This window comes from Xiphophorus hellerii, chromosome 3 (genome assembly GCF_003331165.1).
Source record: "Xiphophorus hellerii strain 12219 chromosome 3, Xiphophorus_hellerii-4.1, whole genome shotgun sequence".
NCBI lineage: Eukaryota > Metazoa > Chordata > Actinopteri > Cyprinodontiformes > Poeciliidae > Xiphophorus > Xiphophorus hellerii.
Genome location: NC_045674.1, coordinates 10,520,812 through 10,538,201, shown reverse-complemented (window position 1 = coordinate 10,538,201; position 17,390 = coordinate 10,520,812). Strand labels below are relative to the sequence as shown.

Sequence of the window (17,390 nt, the reverse complement as noted above, 5' to 3'; positions counted from 1 at the left end):
ATATCTTTTTGGTGACATTGTATTTATTAACGCAGGTATTTAGTACTGTGTCACACTTCTCAAAACCTGATAAATCAGGTGTGAGTTCCTATTTCATTTAACCATCAGATCTCTTTAGTTCACTTTAAACAGCCAGTCAATAAACTGGACTTTTAATGATCCCATAAAAAGGCAATTGCCCACTTTGCAAATCAACTCATTCTGCACTGAAGCAGAGTGTCTGGGTGACAAGACTTCACTAAAGCTGCTTGATCTATTCACAGACTGATTAGTCAGAGGCATCGGGTTGCCTGAAATAGAACATAGCTGGGCAAGTTAATGATTTTTCCCAGTCAGTGCTTAAAACTTCCAGCGAGAAGAGGAACATTTTTGCACCTAATCCAGTTTAGCCTCGTTTAGACTTTTGTATCAGTCTCAATAAATTGATAAAACAGACAAGTAAATGCTGTAATTTTCTTGTTCCAGATTCCAGATGCCACACCAAATTAGTTGATTGCACATCGGAATGTAAAAATGTGCTTCCTCTGATGGCTGAGATGTTTACTGGAAATTTCGAAGAATCCTAGAAAGCCTTTAAAGAATGTTGTTTAAATGGCTCAGCGTTGTTTTTCACAGCAGTCAATGATGTCCGGATACAGGGACAGTGATGATGGTCATGTGAGGACAGTGTTTCTCTGCCTTTGGCAAACACAGACGCTTCTACTGATATCATCTCCCAAGGGTGTTTTTCTTATTGCCTTATCACTGTAACTTATCATCCAGGGTTAGGAAAAAGTCAACACTGATGGGAAAACCAATGACTGTCTTTCAGGAACTACATATTCAAAAAGGGACTGCTGGGATTCTGGGTGTTTTTTCTCAGCAAACCAACCTTTGACAAACAAGTTCATGCAAATTTAAGCAGAGATCCATCACAGGACAAACATGGTTCATCCCTAGTTAGCAAGTACTCTGTTCTATACAGGTGTAATCACCCTTACCAATGGAATGATTATAAAAGAAAATCTACAATGACTTTTAAAAACTCTCATTAAGACAGGCTCCAAACTTTCCCTGGAGGATTAAATAAATACATGCATCTATTTATTTTAGGGGGTTTTAACATGACAGAGCTACGTTTTATAAGCTTCTTGTCAGTGATGGCAATTGGATGAAGTTCAAAGTTTGTTTTTGGATTTATTTGGCAGCCATAACTGGACTGACCAATAGAAGTGAAGTGAAAATATCTACGGATAATTGTAAATCTGAATAAATTGAGAAAGACTTGTGGGGCCATTTTTATAACATCCAAAGATTTCATGACCATTACTTAAAATATTTTTGCAAGAAAAAACAATAATTGAAAAAGTGGGCATTAAGTCACTGTATAAAACATTATTGCACTTGTTTGTATTATGATTATTTAGCTTAAGAACAGTCCCAAATTAACAGAGCAACATGCTCATAATAAATACAAATGTACACAAAGATTCACAATTGTCATATTTTATATCAATTTCTTACACTTCATATCACAACTCTTTCACTATACCATGCTTGTGTAGTTTGAGATTATTTTCCCTTGCTTTAGTGGTTTGTAGCCTGCCCATGTTAGTTATTCTCCAGCATTTATGAGTCAAAATGCACAATTTCGTCATCCACCTGTCAAGCAGATACAGTGATTAGCTCAACCTCCGTACTGTTCTAATCCTCACCAAACAGGATTACTGCCTATGCCAACATTTTGCTTATGTCAGAGAATTGTTTCTCTTTGGAACATGTGGTGGATCTGTTGATTCACATGTTGTGTGATCTATAAATATAACTCTGACCACAAAAAAGGAAGAACTAGTCCCAGAGAAAGTGAATACAATATGGAGAACCATTTATAAGCAGATTAGTGACGTCAAACACAGGCTGTTTTATCAACTTAGAAGAGTTTGAGTGATCGCATTAATCATTGTTTTCTCTAAATTTATAAACAGAAAAATACACAAGTAGCGTGCATTTTATGTAACGTTGCTGATCTGGTGGAGATGCAGTGGGTACAATCAGCTTTCATGCTTTTGCTTCTTTAAAACCAAATCACTCATTATCTCTACTTCCTCATGCACACAGTGGCTTTCTTTCTTGCTCCTGTTTATTGAATGGTTATTAATTACTCAAACAAATTATTATGTGATTCATATATGGAAATTCTGTTTATAGAGGAACCTGTTTTCTTCCTCTTCTCATTAAGTTTGGTTTCCTCTCGCTTTCTCTCTCTCACGCACACACACCAGCTTTACATGGTTGATCTTTTTACAAAACACTCGGAGACATGATTATGTAAAACTCTTTTTATATGATTCATGTATAAAAAATAATGCTTACGTTTGAAGTACTCAGTAAAAATATAATGTATAATCCACATAAAACCATCACCAAAGCCTGAAATATAATGAGCCCAAAGTGACAATATCTCTCTATTGATTACAAATGGAAATAAACAATCCAAAAAAACAACAAGCTCCTCAATCTTATTGCAGGGAAGTGACAGTTGAAGCTATTGCTTAGGTGCTGCATATTTGCAATCCCTGCGGCATGCAATCCCTGCACCCCACTGCATTATGGGTGTTATTATGAAACCCTGCTACTTAATGCAAGAAATGCTTTTTTTATTTCATGTGACAGTTCAAAGCAGGCCTGTCTCTGCAGCTTTACACACTACGCTGCCTTTAAAAATTGCTGAGGCTTGTTCAGGCAAACAAAAGGGCGCCTCACATCTCAAGTTCATCAGTGAGTCAAACAAATCCCGCCACAGTATACACAGCCAAGTCATTTTCACATGGGTAAAAACATAAACGCGGTATTAATTTCCTGCTTGCAGAGATGAAGAAATTAGTTGAGGCTACTGCTCCCAGTCCTCTTCCTGTCAGTTGTGATAGCATTGATCTCCTGTTGTTTGTGTTCCTTATCTTTCTCATTCTTGTTAGCTCTCCCACACATGGCCTGGAGCATGTGACAGGACACGCACCTGCAGAGGCAACTTTTAACTCCTTGCTTCAATTTGTCGACAGTTCCTCTCACAGCAGAGGAGGAGAAGTAGAAAATAAAAGGGTCCAGACAGGCGTTGAAGGTGCTGCACAGCAGTGCTTTGTCTCTCCAATCAGGACTCCTCTTTCTGATGAAGCCCACAATGTGTGAGACGTTGTAGGGGCCGAAGCACAAGGCGAAGACGACTAGTGTCCCCAATGCCATGCCGATGGCCCGCAGGCGGCGGCGGCGGTCGATGTGGTGCAGCTTGGACAGAATCCTGATGAAGTTGATGTAGCAGTAACTGGAAATGAGGAAGGGGATGCAGAAAAGCACTATGCAGAGCTCCAAACGCACAGGCAGGAGGACCTCCAGTTGGGCATCAGTAAAATTTTCATAACACACATCCTTCTTGCTTTCAGGGATGGCAAAGGTGGAATTTATGCCATGTTCTTGTCCAATAAATGGCACTATGAATACAATGCTCAGGTGGAGGAAGGAGAAGATCCAAAAGAAGATGCTGGCAGCGACAGCATAAATGGGTCGACGCTTCAGTGTGTGCTTGATTGGGAAAGCGACACCCAAGTACCGCTCTACGCTGACGGCAGTGAGGAAGAAAGTACTGTTGTAAATGGTCATGTAGAAAACAAAGCCAGACAGTGGGCACAGGGCATAGGGCAGGTTCCACTTCAAGTCGTCCACAGCTTCCTGCATCTTGAAGGGCAAAAACAGGAGGAAGAGGAGGTCAGAGATGGTCAGGTTGAGCAGAAGAATGTCGATTGGCGTGGGTTTTTGCTTCACTTTCTTCCAAAAGGTGTAGAAGGCCAGGACATTGGTGGGGAAGCCCAGCACAAAGGTGATGATGTAGACAGAGAGACACAGCCCAGTGTGGCACTCCTGCATGTTGTCTTCAGATTTATTCTCGCACAAGTGTCAGGGATTGAGATGTGTCACATTATATCCTTGACTCTGACTCTGAGGACAAATGGGCCACTGCACAGGAATGTTTGATCTGTCATGCAGTCCAAAGCAAAGGACACAAAGGCTTCTTATTTGGTCAGTGGCCTGGAAACAACGTGACAGGACAAGATGGTTTCACTGTCTTCCCGACGCTCATCTTTCCCTTGAGGTCTGAGTTCTGATGATAAGAGAGAGTAGAAAGTGATTACTACACTGTTCAACAAAGTACATACAGGTCATTTACTTCTTTGCTTTTATTTAGCTATAATGAGGATTATATGTATAGACATAATATAAAGCAAAAATAGACTATTTATTTTAGGAGTTGTTTTATTTATTTATATATTTTTTATCCCTTTTTTCTTACCTGTTTTTTTGTTTTTGTTTTTTGTTTTTTTAAACAAATAATCCTTCTTTGTTAGAGGTTTGGACCCCTATCAGAACTGATTGCAGTTCTGGGACATTTTGTAGATGGAGATAAACCTAAATCTTTATTATTTGGATCTCGTTGTACCATAGGGACTGTACGACAGCCAAAACCAGTGGCGATTTTAAGGAAATTTTTCCTCTAACTTTTGACATTTAAATTTCAATTCAACACCTCTCAATTATAAAATAATTGAGATAGAAAATGCCGTTTCTATCTTGCTTTTTTTCATAGGTGGACAACTTCATGAGTCTTTTAAGGAATTAAATTACAACAAGCCTAAAAAGGTCAGTCAAATCAGAAGTTTGATTATTTTCTAATTATTTGTTAAAAATTAAGTATGAATGTGTTTTAGTTCAACAAAGTCACCATGATCCCCCTTGCCATTACATCATTCTCTAGGGATATATAATCACAATTAGGTCAAATAATACTTGATATTGAGGCTGTTGAATTAATACAAATGGCTTGCCACAAAATTGCTACAATATGATGAATAGGTGTGCCGTAAGATTGCTTAAACTACCCCTCTAATCCACTTCTTTTTTTATTGTGACACTTAAAAATAAAATAAAATATTATATTACTGTCTACTGAGTTGTATTCGCTTGTCACAGCTGTGTTCCTTGTGTGACCTATAGGAGGCATCAGTATGTAGATTACTCCCAATTAATATATATACCACTACCTCACTGTTGTTAAGCTAATTTTAGTTCAGGAAGCGTTTTTCTTTTAAGCAATGTTGTTTGAAAGAAAAAAGGTCTCATAAAATTTAAGAACCTTCAAATAAATTATGAACACCATTTAAGTCAGTCTGGTGAATAAATAAAACCAAATTAATCTGAAAAGGAAGGTTTTGTGCCTAAATTTGATCAGAGAAATAATTATTTATTCAACTACTAGCCCAAGTTAAAAATTAAGTGAAAAAGTGGAGATAACCTGAGACTTGGACTGTAGTAAACAAGTTCAAATGACGGTCTACATTTTTTAAATATCAGCATGAAACTGTAGAAATGCTTGATTCTCAAGGAAATCGAGCATTGATTTTCATACTGCTAAAAGAAATCAAAAAACAATTTACAAAAACATTTCAAAATAAAAACTATGTATTTCTTACCTCTTCTGTAAATGGTTGTTTCGATTCAAATGTTTACTTGAGCGGCTGAATCTCTCCTCTTATAGGTTACTAGTGTAGCAAGAGGAAGTACTGTGTATTTCCTTAATAGAATTGTGATGAAAAAAAAGAAGCAACACTAACTACAATAACCTGAAGAAGACTTCCTCTTTATGCGGTGGGTTTTTTTCTCCCCTCAGAGTTTATGTGCTCTACCCCCACAAGCTTTCAATTCAAAAGAAATAACACAGGTAATAGGGGCTTACCTCCACTGCAGACATACTTGGATGGACCAACATGCCATGATTGCTCAGCTGTTTTGTTTGATATTTTCCATTCACCAGCCTTCAAATCCAATCTGCCTCTGCCTGGCACAGCCCCTTATTTACATGATAATCTAAACATTCAGCACTGATAATAGAAATTATTATTAGTGAGACACCGCCACAATTTATCCCCCACATTTGCCAAACATAGTTTCCTTGGTAACAACTGGCCTTTTCCCTCTGTGACAGTCACAGACAGTCTCTGCAGTCCTTTTTGATTCCAGACAGTTAAATCGTGTTTAGTAGTTTATGTCATCACGTGACGCAGGTAAGTGAGGTGATCGGTAAAAGCGATGTCCCTCCCTGCAACAACATGTAGTAAAGCCATCTATATGACTGTCAAATAGAGGCTTAAAATGCCATGTGATAAAAAGAAAAGTAAATAAACCAAATTAATGCGAACTTTGGCTTACATTTAGAGGAATAGTTAATAATCTATTCCTGAATAACTCTCAGTCATGTCAGAAATCATAGACTGTTTCTGAATGTATTGAAAATTGGAGCCAGCAGGTCAGATTTGTCTTGAGTAGGTGATAGAGGAAGTAAAGATGGCCCTGGTTAATTTTTACAAAGTCACCTACCCAGGCTTTTGAAGTTATGACTCAGAGGAGTATGGAGTCCTTTTGATGTTGCTAAATGTATGCAATCACTGAGTTGGTTTCATTTAAAGTAATTCTTTAAACACTTGACTTGTGAGGGCGAGTTTCAGGTGTTTTGCCAGACCTATTTAATAATCCTTTTTAACTTTGTCACTCACTTCTAAGTGCAGCTATTGATCTTTTTTTTTCTTAAACCCTTGTTATGCTGTTTTTTACAGGGGGTAAAAAAACACAAACTGTGTTTATGTCAGTTTTAGTATTCCTTGCACAATCCTGGACATAGTAGATTATGAAAGCGTCTTTGTAACACTGTAAGACGTGGTTTTACAGAGTGACATCAGAGAACTTTAGAGACGTTGTCTGACCACCAACGTCTCAGTTGTGTTGCTGTGTGGTATGTCATCATCGTCTTACAAAACCGCTTGAGAAAGTAGAAAAAATTTGAGCTCTCGGCACGAGGCAGAAGCACAACTGAAAAAGGATTTGCATACAGGGTATCGCTTTGCACTTTAACATTTTCTTATCTTTTTAAATGCCGTCTGAGAACATTATTTTTAAATTAAAATGATCGCTACTAGCAATGGAAATATTTAGTTCATTATGTGCAATAAAGTTTAAATCCAACATTTTGTAGTGTATGAACTAATTTAAACTTACCCAACCATTTGAATATTATATACAAAGAGCATTGTTAATAAAAAAATAATTATTCGCCCCTACAGAGTTATTTTGTGTCCTGCTGGGGTTTTTTTTTTATCACATTGATAAAAAAAAAAAAAAAAAAGAGCCATTTCTAAGGCTTTGGTGCTTTAATGAACCACAGTAGGAAATTACAGGGATTCAACAAATGGACAAGATGGAGCACTGAAAAACCAGGCCAGGAGTGCCTGGCCAGCCAAATACTCCAAAAGTCCATCCACAACTCATCCAGGAGATCACAACATGTGAGGCACTATAAGCATCACACGGTCAATAGGTTGATATTTAGTTAATCAGACGAGGGGAAAGTTATTGTTCACGTAGCTTGAATCATTTTTTTAGTCAAGTGATCAAGACAAAAAACTTATTTTGTATTTTCTCAGGTTGTCTTTGATATTCAAAAGAGTTTGATCTTAAACATTTGAATGTGTATAAACAGCAAAATTAGAAGAGGAAATATTTTTTGAAGAAATCTGTGATGGGTTACAACACTGTATTTGAAAGGTCAAATTCAAAATTAAAATATGAGTGAAAAAATAAAAAAAATTGAGAGTCTATGTGTAAAGTCCAGATCAAGCGGTCTTCAAATTAAGTCTTCAAGAGCATTAACAGCAATTTATGGAAAGTTAAACATCACAGTCGGCTTTAAAATCAATCAAACTCATGTAACTGCTTCATCATCAAGGATAACTACCAAGAATCATGGGCAAACAGACAGCTGGATGAGGCGTGTATTTCAGCCAGTCAGCCCCATCGTGTCTGCAGCTGTTAAACATGATTCAAAGGTTTGCTATTAATTGAAACAAGGAGTGAGCTTCGTTGCAGCGAGTGAACAAGGGAATCTTTGAAACACAGCACCCAATTCTGTTATGCACAAATCACGCGATTAAGTCTCAGCTCTGTTTACTCACATTCCAAAAGGATTAATGTATATTACGTTGGATTTGTATCCTTTTTATGACTGCTGACCTGGCTGGTCACATATTTTGTTGGGGTAAAGCTGGCAGAGTACATTTACAATTGTTTGCAGTTAAATATGTGAAAATCTGTCAAATGTCAATCCTTAAACTGGATTGCAAATAGATTTATAGAAGTGTAAGCTCAGGAGCCAATCACTATCCCAGTCATTATTTAATTCAGCCTCAGTTGATCGTTGCAATCCATATCGGCTGGTAAATTTTCTGTAATTTTCTGATCCAGTATATGAGGCTGAAACTCTTGTAGCTGGAACACTACTAATCTTTGTCTGATTGTAGTCCATATGAGTTGTATTCATGAGGGAAGATGTCTGTCTGACCAGAAGAATTCAGATTGTTAACTTTTTGTTTACTATAGCCAATTAATCACATTGATAAAAACTAGTCTCCATTATTGTTCTCCCAATCTAGTGGGTTTGTTTCTAATACCTTCTAGGAACCATTTTCCTGACATATACTACATTGTGGGGACACACTGGGGACACACTGACCCCTGACCCAAAAACAACGTTTTTGGGTCAGGGGTCAGATTTATGACTAAGGTGTGAATTGAGTTTTGGTTAGGGTTAGGGTTAGGTATGTAATGGATAGGGTTAGGATTAGGGTAAGGGTAAGGTTTAGGCTCTAGAAATGAATGGAAGTCAATGGAAAGTCCCCGCAAAGATAGCTGTGCAAACATATGTGTGGTGTGTGTGTGTGTGCGTGTGTGTTGTGTGCACAGGGGCGTGTGCGTGTGTGTGTTTGCTTGAGAGAACGTTTTTAAAGGTGTATTTATAGTGTTACAAAGCGCTTAAGGTGACGCACAGCAGGCTGAGCTGTTATTTTCATCTACCGGTGTGGTTTAAAAAGGAATTGCAAATTAAGATGGAAACATAATGTTACATGGTTACAAACCCAAATATTTTTGCTGGAGGCTTTTTCATATTAAAAGGGAGTTTTTTCTTTCTACTGTCGCCACATGGACGCTCTGTTTTTGATTTGCCTTAAAATCAGTGACTCGATACATTCAGATGGCAAACTTATATAGCAAACATTTTACCACCTGGCATGATAAATTTGACTTCTTATAGTTACTTTAAAATCTGTTTATTAAAGCTGGTGTTCAAATGGACTCTGTTAGCCTGAATGTGAGTGAAAGCCACAGTTTTGACCTAGTCTCTACCTCACAGGTTTAGAAAACTATACAAATTTTTGAGATAAAATTTAATTTTCCACTGTGCAACAGTCTGAGGTATATTCTGTGGAAAACCAAAATAATAGAGCATTGTGAAAAAAATACATGATGACACTTGTGGTCTGTGAGGCAATAGCAAGAACTGTGCTGCATTGTGCTTGTTCTTATGTTCTTACACAACACCTATGTTACAGAATGACAAGTTTGACGTCTGTCCCTTTCTTTTCTTTTGCAAATTTTAGAAGTGTGGATGAAATTCAAAACTTTCAGCATTAAAACCTTGAGAAAAAGTCATGTTATAAAAGAATAACTTCTAGCTCTATTGTTCTAGTTAGCCTCATTGTAAAGAAAAGAAGTAGACTGTTGACTCAGATCTTAATTGTGGTAGTTCCTGGTCTTCACTTGTCACCACAGATTCAGAATCAGCACATTGACACTATTTAAAAAGGTTGTGGGTGTTCAACAGTGTAGAAGCTGCATTAGAAATAGTGCATCAAACTCCTTCTCATTTTCACATTTTGTCACATAACAGTCATAAATTTCAGTGTTTGATATTGGGACTTTACATTTTGAGCCAACATGAAGAAGTACATGATTCTGGAGAGTAAAGGTTGTTGACAAAGTTTCTAGAAATTAAAATCAAAAACGTGTGGCAAGCTTACTTATTAACATATTGCAAAACTACATTTCACTGCAATGTCTGTAGTAAATCTTCCTCTCTGCCAGTTTTGCAGAGCTTGAACCATTGCCCATTAGATGCTAATTTGCTCAATTTCAGTCAGACTGAATAAAAACTGCATATTAGCATCAATTTTTAAGTACTGCCAAAGGAGCTCAACTGGATGGTGTTTTGGACTAAGACTGGGTCATTCTTCCTGTCTCTGCTAAAAAAGTAGCCTCTTTTCATGACCCTGCTTTGTTTCACAGTGTAGATGGAGTGTTAAGGGACATATGCAATGGTAATTTTTCTCCCCTCAGCTTTTTGCACGTAGATCAAAATGTAAACTTTTGTCACATAGTGTCATTGTACCACATGCTTGCCATGTTCCCCTTTGACCTTTAACAGGGTTTCTTATGCGTTTGTCTAAAAGCATAAGAAACTGCTTGCTTTTTGTCATTCTGAATATAAATGCCAGATTTGTAAAGTGAGGAATACATTCTTGTGTTAACAAATTGTCCCTTCTGATCTGTGAGTCTCTGAAGCTATACAGAGTTGGCATGAGTTCCTCCCACTTCACAAATATGCACTATTTTGTGCATATTTATGACATAAAATCCCACTGAAATTGACTGACATCTGTGCTTGTAACATGACACAAACGGACACAACCTTGGTAACTAAAAAGGCCAAACCATGTCACAGGTGTTTCATTTACTCAGACCAATACAATATTAAAGATTTAGCATCCAGCCAGCTGCTGCAGACAACTGTCTAAGAAAAATAAACTATTTTCCATTAGATCTGGTTTGTTTGAAAACAGGCTATGGACAGCAGCATCAAAAACCCTAGGGGTTCACAACATAGCTGGTCATAGCTGATGCAATGAAATGATATTTGTGCGTAGAAAATAGAACAAGGACATGGTTCAAAAGTGTTGCTGAGGTTCACAGAAAATAGTCATCAAAGCAGCACTCTGTGTGGTCACTGGAGCAGCACCAATACAATCATGCAATGGGTAGAAAGTAATGGTGTGTGACTGTATCAGACCGTGTTGATGAAAAACACAAAGATACTCTCATTAAAATATTTAATAAAAAGACTGCATATCTTTTTGGTTTTGTCCAAGAAGATTATGAGTTTATTTTGAAAATTCCTACTTTATTTTCTCAAAACAAATGTGGCTGTTTAAAGATTTTTTTTTTTCTTTCCTAGGTGGTTCAGAGATCAACAGAAAAAGTTCAGCAATTATGCTTAATGGAGCTGCTAACTAGAATTTCATTATACTAAAAAGGTTTTTAAGGGGTTTATGAAGTGAAAATATCAGAATATTTAATCAAATCTACAGCAGCTAAGAAATAGAACCTGCATCTATTTCTCTGCGCTCAATAGAAAAGGCCAGTTTCGAGTCCAATTGCCATGGCGGTTAAAAGCAGAGCGTGAGAGGGCTTGTGTTGTTGAAGAGCACAAACATGGTGCTATAGAGACGAGAGTGGCTCTGCTGCGTTATCAGCATCTGTTTGAGAAGCAACTGGAAGAGTTTGGAGATGACTGTGCAGTAGGATAAAGTGGGAAATACTGTATGTGCTTTAACTTCTTCATTTACTGTAAATTGTAAGAATAAAATAAAATAAAAAAAACTCTCAGCTTCCTGAGCTCTTCAGAGAAAGGAGAAGGAAATAAAGTGAGAAGAAATTCTCTGCTGAGGTAACCACCACCACATGCAATGTGAAACATTTTCTAACATCCCTCACTCAGCTCGGCTGATGGTGATTATTTTTGTTGAAAGTTACGGTGGTAAATACCCAGTGTGATTCAAATCTTTCCATTTGTGAAATGTGCAAAAATGCTCTTAGCTTAAAAAATGTTTTTAGATTAAGAAAATAAATGAAAAGTCAGTGAGGGAGATTTGTTTTTTCTGCTATTGCATTTTATATTTAATGTAGGTCAGAAGGGAATCGAAAAGGCACCGTTGAATTTTGCTTCATTAATGTTTATTATTGTTATACTGACATTTTATGTATCTGTACCTTTAAAAATGTCCCTTTATAAAATAAATGAAAAAATGTAAATTGCAAATTTTAGAAGTGTGGATGAAATTCAAAACTTTCAGCATCAAAACCTTAATAAAAAGTCATGTTATAAAAGAATAACTTCTAGCTCTATTGTTCTAGTTAGCCTCACTGTAAAAAAAAAGAAGTAGACTGTTGACTCAGATCTTAATTGTGGTAGTTCCTGGTCTTCACTTGTCACCACAGTTTCAGAATCAGCACATTGACACTATTTATGAAATCGTATGTACCTTTAAAAATATAACTACAGCTGACGACCTAATTTAGCTCTTGCATTTGCTGATGATGCTTTATTCTGCACGTCTAGAAAGCAAATAAAAGCAAAAATATTTCTCAGTCCTGATGGAAGTCTTCACTTTGTCTGAGCTTTTTTTAAGTTGCCTGGCAGTGGAAAAGAAAACTGCTCTGTGGTTTTGTGAATAAAAATTGGAAATGCACAGAAAAGAGGAACAAGTCTGCTTTCTATCATCAGCATTAGTGCAGCTGCACAGATGTACATGACATTAGCAACTCTTTCCTCTGTCAAGGCACTATTAATGAATAATGCGTGCAGATATTTGAGGAAGAGTTTTGGTGGGAAACTGAACTGCTAGCTGCTAAGATTTACCAGCTTGTAAATCAGAAAATACAGTGTAACAACCACCACCTGTGGGAAGGGTCAAAGATGGTGGGTGCAATATGGGATGGGTAGAGGCCAAACCTTTGTAATCTGATCTTCGGCTACTGAAGATGGATTCAGTGTCTTCTTTGGTATTGTTTCATGTTAGCTTTAGCAATATTTGTTTGCTTGAAGAAATACACTTAACGTGTTACATCCTTCACCCACCACAAGGGGATTACACCTCAAACTGTCTCCTGCTAATTTTAGTTGTTCCGTCTTCATCTATGAAGTGTTTTAATTAAGTCTATGAGAAGCATTTGCTACATCATGACGTTAATTCGTCCAGCTTCACAGTTTATCTGATCCACATCTCACAGAATTCACAGCTTCTTATCGTCGCATAGAGTTACGGTTCAGATTATAGAGGAATAATTGCTGTCTGAAGGAAGACAGTTGCTCCCCACACATCATGTTGGGTCTCCAACAGAAAGAAAGAATGCATCTAAAATCTGCTGCCATCTTGTTCTGGGGCGTTTGAAATAAAAACCTCATTGTGTTACATCAAGGAGATATCTCAACAATTAAGAGCTTGCTGCTCTGTGCATCACAGACTGGAGCATCCCAGAAGCTTGCTTCACTAATCCCTCTGTTAATACCCAGAGCATGAACCTATAAGCTCCCTTATGTTTGTGGTGGAGGGAAGAGAATGACAACATAATTCTCTCAACCCAACAGAAGAGTTCAGTCGGAGCTAAGCTACCGTGTTGCTATTTGAAGAGTGATTTTGTGGCCAACATGGCTTGGGCTGATTCCATTCCCAGTGACACATTAATGAAATAAAGCTTGCCATGTTTAAAAGATAATCCTCCACATTCCGCTGGCAGCCTTATCTAGAATGACCTGACTCCAAGAAACAGGACAGGGGAGAAAACTGGGCGTAAAAATAGAAAACACTTAAGGGCCACAAAGACAAAATTGATTTTCAGACCTTGGCTTCCCTCCCATTTCAAGTAATCACATTCATAATGATCAAATCAATACCTTTTATACAGAAACACCAAAAGGAAATTCTCCAACAGACTCATTTTGAAATGCCAGATATGTGCAAACACTATTGCAGTAATTATGTTCTCTTGTGAACACAGAAACTACGACAGTTTCAGGAAACAGAACAAAGCGCAAGCCACACAAAGGTACAATGGTTGCAGACGTGGGTTTATTTGATCGTGTGTGTTTCTGGAAGTGCACAATCAGGACCAACACTGGCTAACCTATTTGTTTTTTGGGGATGGTCGGTTGGTTTGAGTCTTAAAAGAAATCCTTTCAAAACATACACAGTTCACAATCACCCAGAAACTTAGAAAAACTCTGTCTACTAGCAAAAAGATTTAAAATTTTTCTCATTGTATTACATTACAACCACTAACTATTCTGTGAAGGCCTCAGAAGTTTGTCAGAGAAATCTAGTGAATAAACAGCATCATGTAGACCAATGAACATTGCTGGTTGGGGCTAAGCTTGGGGAGAAATTTTAAAGTGGAAATAGGTTATAAAATAATGTCCCAAGCTCAAAGAGCCCTGCGTAATCAATCATGTGAAAATGAAAGGAGTATGAAAACCTATCAAGACTGAAAGACCGTCTGAGAATGCTAATCAGAGAAGCAGGAGGAGCTGCAGCATTTCAGTTTAGGTGGGAGAATCTGTGGACAGAACTATTAGATGAAAACTCCACAGATGTTGCCTCTGTAAAAGAGTGGAAAGGGCAATAAATTGTTGGAAGGAAAAAGAAAATTAAACATTTTAGTTTATAGATCAGAGGTAACAGAACAAAGAAGATCATGTGGTCACAAGCAGTGACAGGGTAACTGTCATGACTGCCATGAGACGGTCAAAACTGCTTTGCAAAGAGGAATGTTAGTTGCAGTAGATGGTCTGTTCTCACTCTAAGCTGTAGGGAGTCATGTCTTTCTACTGTCACCATCATCCATGCAGAAAAATTACTCCAAAGCCAACGATTCAATCAAATCAGCTCACACCATATAATAATCCAAACTCGTCTGAATGATATTATAACTATGATCAAGTTTGAATTTAAATCTGTCAATGTCATTGCATTGGATTGATCAGTATTCATGTGTAAAATTTAAATCAGTTTATTTTGTAAAGTGTTTTGAGATTAATTACTAATTAATTTATATCTGTTGGAATTTAGAATTTTTTTGCATTAACTGGCTTGAATGGGGATACAATTATCCTGTTCCAAACTTGTAGGGACATCCTAGAAGATGTGCAACTGGTAATTTATTACAGGAGGTATTAATTCAAGTTGGCTGAAAGCACATACATGCCACACCTTTTCTTATCTTATATGTAAAGAAACAAAAAAAACATGCATTCTTCTATTTCATTATCACTACCTTGTGTTGAGCTGTCAAAAAAATACCCAATACAAGATATTGAGGTTTGCATGACAAAATGGCTAAAAGTTACTTTTTGATGGACTTAAATTCAACTATTCCTTCTGTTGTAAATTCTTACAAATACTTTTTATACTCTCTGACAGTTGCTATGATGTGTAACCATGGCAGCAAGACATTGTTTTTACAACTGTCAGCAACTGATTAGCATCTCAAAAGCTCAAATAATAGCAGAACTGCAACCACATATGACAGAGGAGTTGAAAAGAAGCTCCTATGCTCTTCATAGATGCAGAGCAGGACTAAAGGGCTGACAGAGTAGGAGGAAGTTCAAACCATTGCTTTGTGGTGGAAAATTACTACAAGTTAACATCTGCTGACCATGTTATATGAAATGCTTGTGAACTCTCACCAAAAGAACTATTTGGGTTACATGTACAAGACTGGGAGTTGTTTTCTACAGCTGCATCAGAACCAGACTGTCTCGTCCCTTGTTTTGGAGCCTTTATCTTTGGTATAAAACTCACGTGTTGTCTCTGCCTGGCATAGCTTTTCACCCAGACCTGCTTCATTATTGATTGTCCTACAAGCTCTCTGTATTGTGCACAATATATGAATAAACCTGATTGAGTGATTTCACCTGACAGTGCTTGGTAAAATAGTTTGTTTTGTTTTTTTCCACAACACCTTCCATTGATCCTATTGGGCAAGAATCCTGTCCCTGACACCAATGTCTCTCTGTCAGGACTTTTAATGATATGTCCACACAGATTCAAAAAGGTGCAGCAAAAGCAAATGGTCTAGATTAGCAGTGCTTGGCATCATCCAGTACATGTTACTGTGAAATATTGTCTGTTAGCATGTCATGACTGCCATGAGACGGTCAAACAGCAATAGCCTTCAGTCAGAGGCCTCATCAGATTTGTTGCAAGGCTGACTGCTACCACAGATCGTTCCTGCATCACCATCCATAACGACTCTTTGAAGATACTTGGATGATGTGAGTTATGACCTCATTTAATTTCCATTAGGAATAAACAAAGCATTAATTAAATTTGAATTTAATTGAATCAGGTATGGGCACCTCAGTTTCTTCAGTCCCAATGTCCTATATGTTAGATATTTTACCTGAATTAAATGAACTGCTCCACAACCAGGCCTGTGTGAAACTTGATAACATACCGAGAAAAGGTCATTAAACTCTGAGCTCAGCAGAATTTGTCTAAAAAATGAATGATATCACCTCCTGAAGATGAGAAATGTCTAGAAAGATCCAAAAGCTTTGCTCTTAAAATGCATCTAATTATGGAGACAAAAAAGGAGCTAAATCATTGATTTCATCAAGCAACGGGTGTTTGGTGAGATAAAAGCAGCCTCCTTTTGAACCAGAGGCACAAGACGGAGAAATCGCACTCATTCTTCGAGGTCAGTCCAACTTGAAAGTCACAACTCCTCTAATCAGAGTGTGAAAAAGATGAGCAAATTACAACTCTATAATTTACAGTTTAATACAAAGGAGGCTGCTCTGTACCCAAATTAAGGTGAGATGAAAGTTTAATGATGGCTGTGGGGAACATTTGACATGTGTTTGGAACATTTTTATGGGCAGCTGATCGACCCACAGTTATAGCTGTAAAACTAATCAATGTTTGATTTCTTTTCATAAAAGGACATTTTGAAATACCGGTACTTATTAAAGAAAGTTAAAAATATAAAAATAGTAAAATAACTTATGAGTGGTGTTATTTTGGAAAACCTTTAAAATAAAAACTACTATATGCATATAAGTATACCTCCTTAACAGCAATTACATTTATTTGACACCCAAATAAATGTATTTGGTATTTGACACTAAGTCAAATTATATCTGATTTTATAATTTGATATAGGTACAATAATAATAATAATATGACCTTAGTGTCTTTGGGTTTGATCATGATGCTGTATGCCTTCCCTAGATGTTGATAGACATTTTGCAAAAACAAAAAAATATATATGCATATATTTAAATATATATATATAAAGATATATACATTTGTTGTTGTTGGTTGTTTTATTTTGAATGGCATTTCTAACATCCTCCAAAGGGAAAGTGCTTTGGAAATCAGGTTGCTTACTTAGTATGTTAAGGTAAAATTAATTGTTGAAAAATAATTTCAAAGCAACCTAATTTTGAGCACAGCAGCTTTCTGCATAAAAACAACTCGATGTCCACAGAGATGTTTTTGTTGGGAATTTTTTCTATGTGTATCTCAATTTGAGCTGACTGTTGCCATTAATCTTAAAAATATGATTAAAAAGTTAATGGCTGAGAAGGTGTGGAAGTTAAATATTCTGAGTGTTTTTGTTGGACATTCTGCTCATCATATGGA

The 17,390-nt window shown here is 37.0% G+C and overlaps 1 protein-coding gene across 2 annotated transcripts; it reads right to left on the bottom strand.

The window, feature by feature from the left end:
* Positions 1–2,303: 2,303 nt before the first annotated feature.
* On the bottom strand, positions 2,304–6,021 carry LOC116717927 (free fatty acid receptor 2-like). Of its 2 annotated transcripts, none has more exons than XM_032559607.1 (2): positions 5,762–6,021; positions 2,304–4,132 (listed from the first exon to the last, which is right to left on the bottom strand). In XM_032559607.1, exon 2 carries the CDS (start codon positions 3,895–3,897, stop codon positions 2,860–2,862), a length of 1,038 nt encoding a protein of 345 aa, XP_032415498.1. In that variant the 5' UTR covers positions 3,898–4,132; positions 5,762–6,021; the 3' UTR covers positions 2,304–2,859. The 2 variants fall into 2 exon arrangements, with proteins under 2 accessions (XP_032415498.1, XP_032415497.1); XM_032559606.1 differs by lacking the exon at positions 5,762–6,021 and adding an exon at positions 5,499–5,611.
* Positions 6,022–17,390: the final 11,369 nt, after the last annotated feature.

Coding starts and splice junctions, on each gene's coding strand:
- LOC116717927 (XM_032559607.1), bottom strand. CDS start 3,897: ATGCAGGAGTGCCACACTGGGCTGTGTCTCTCTGTCTACATCATCACC.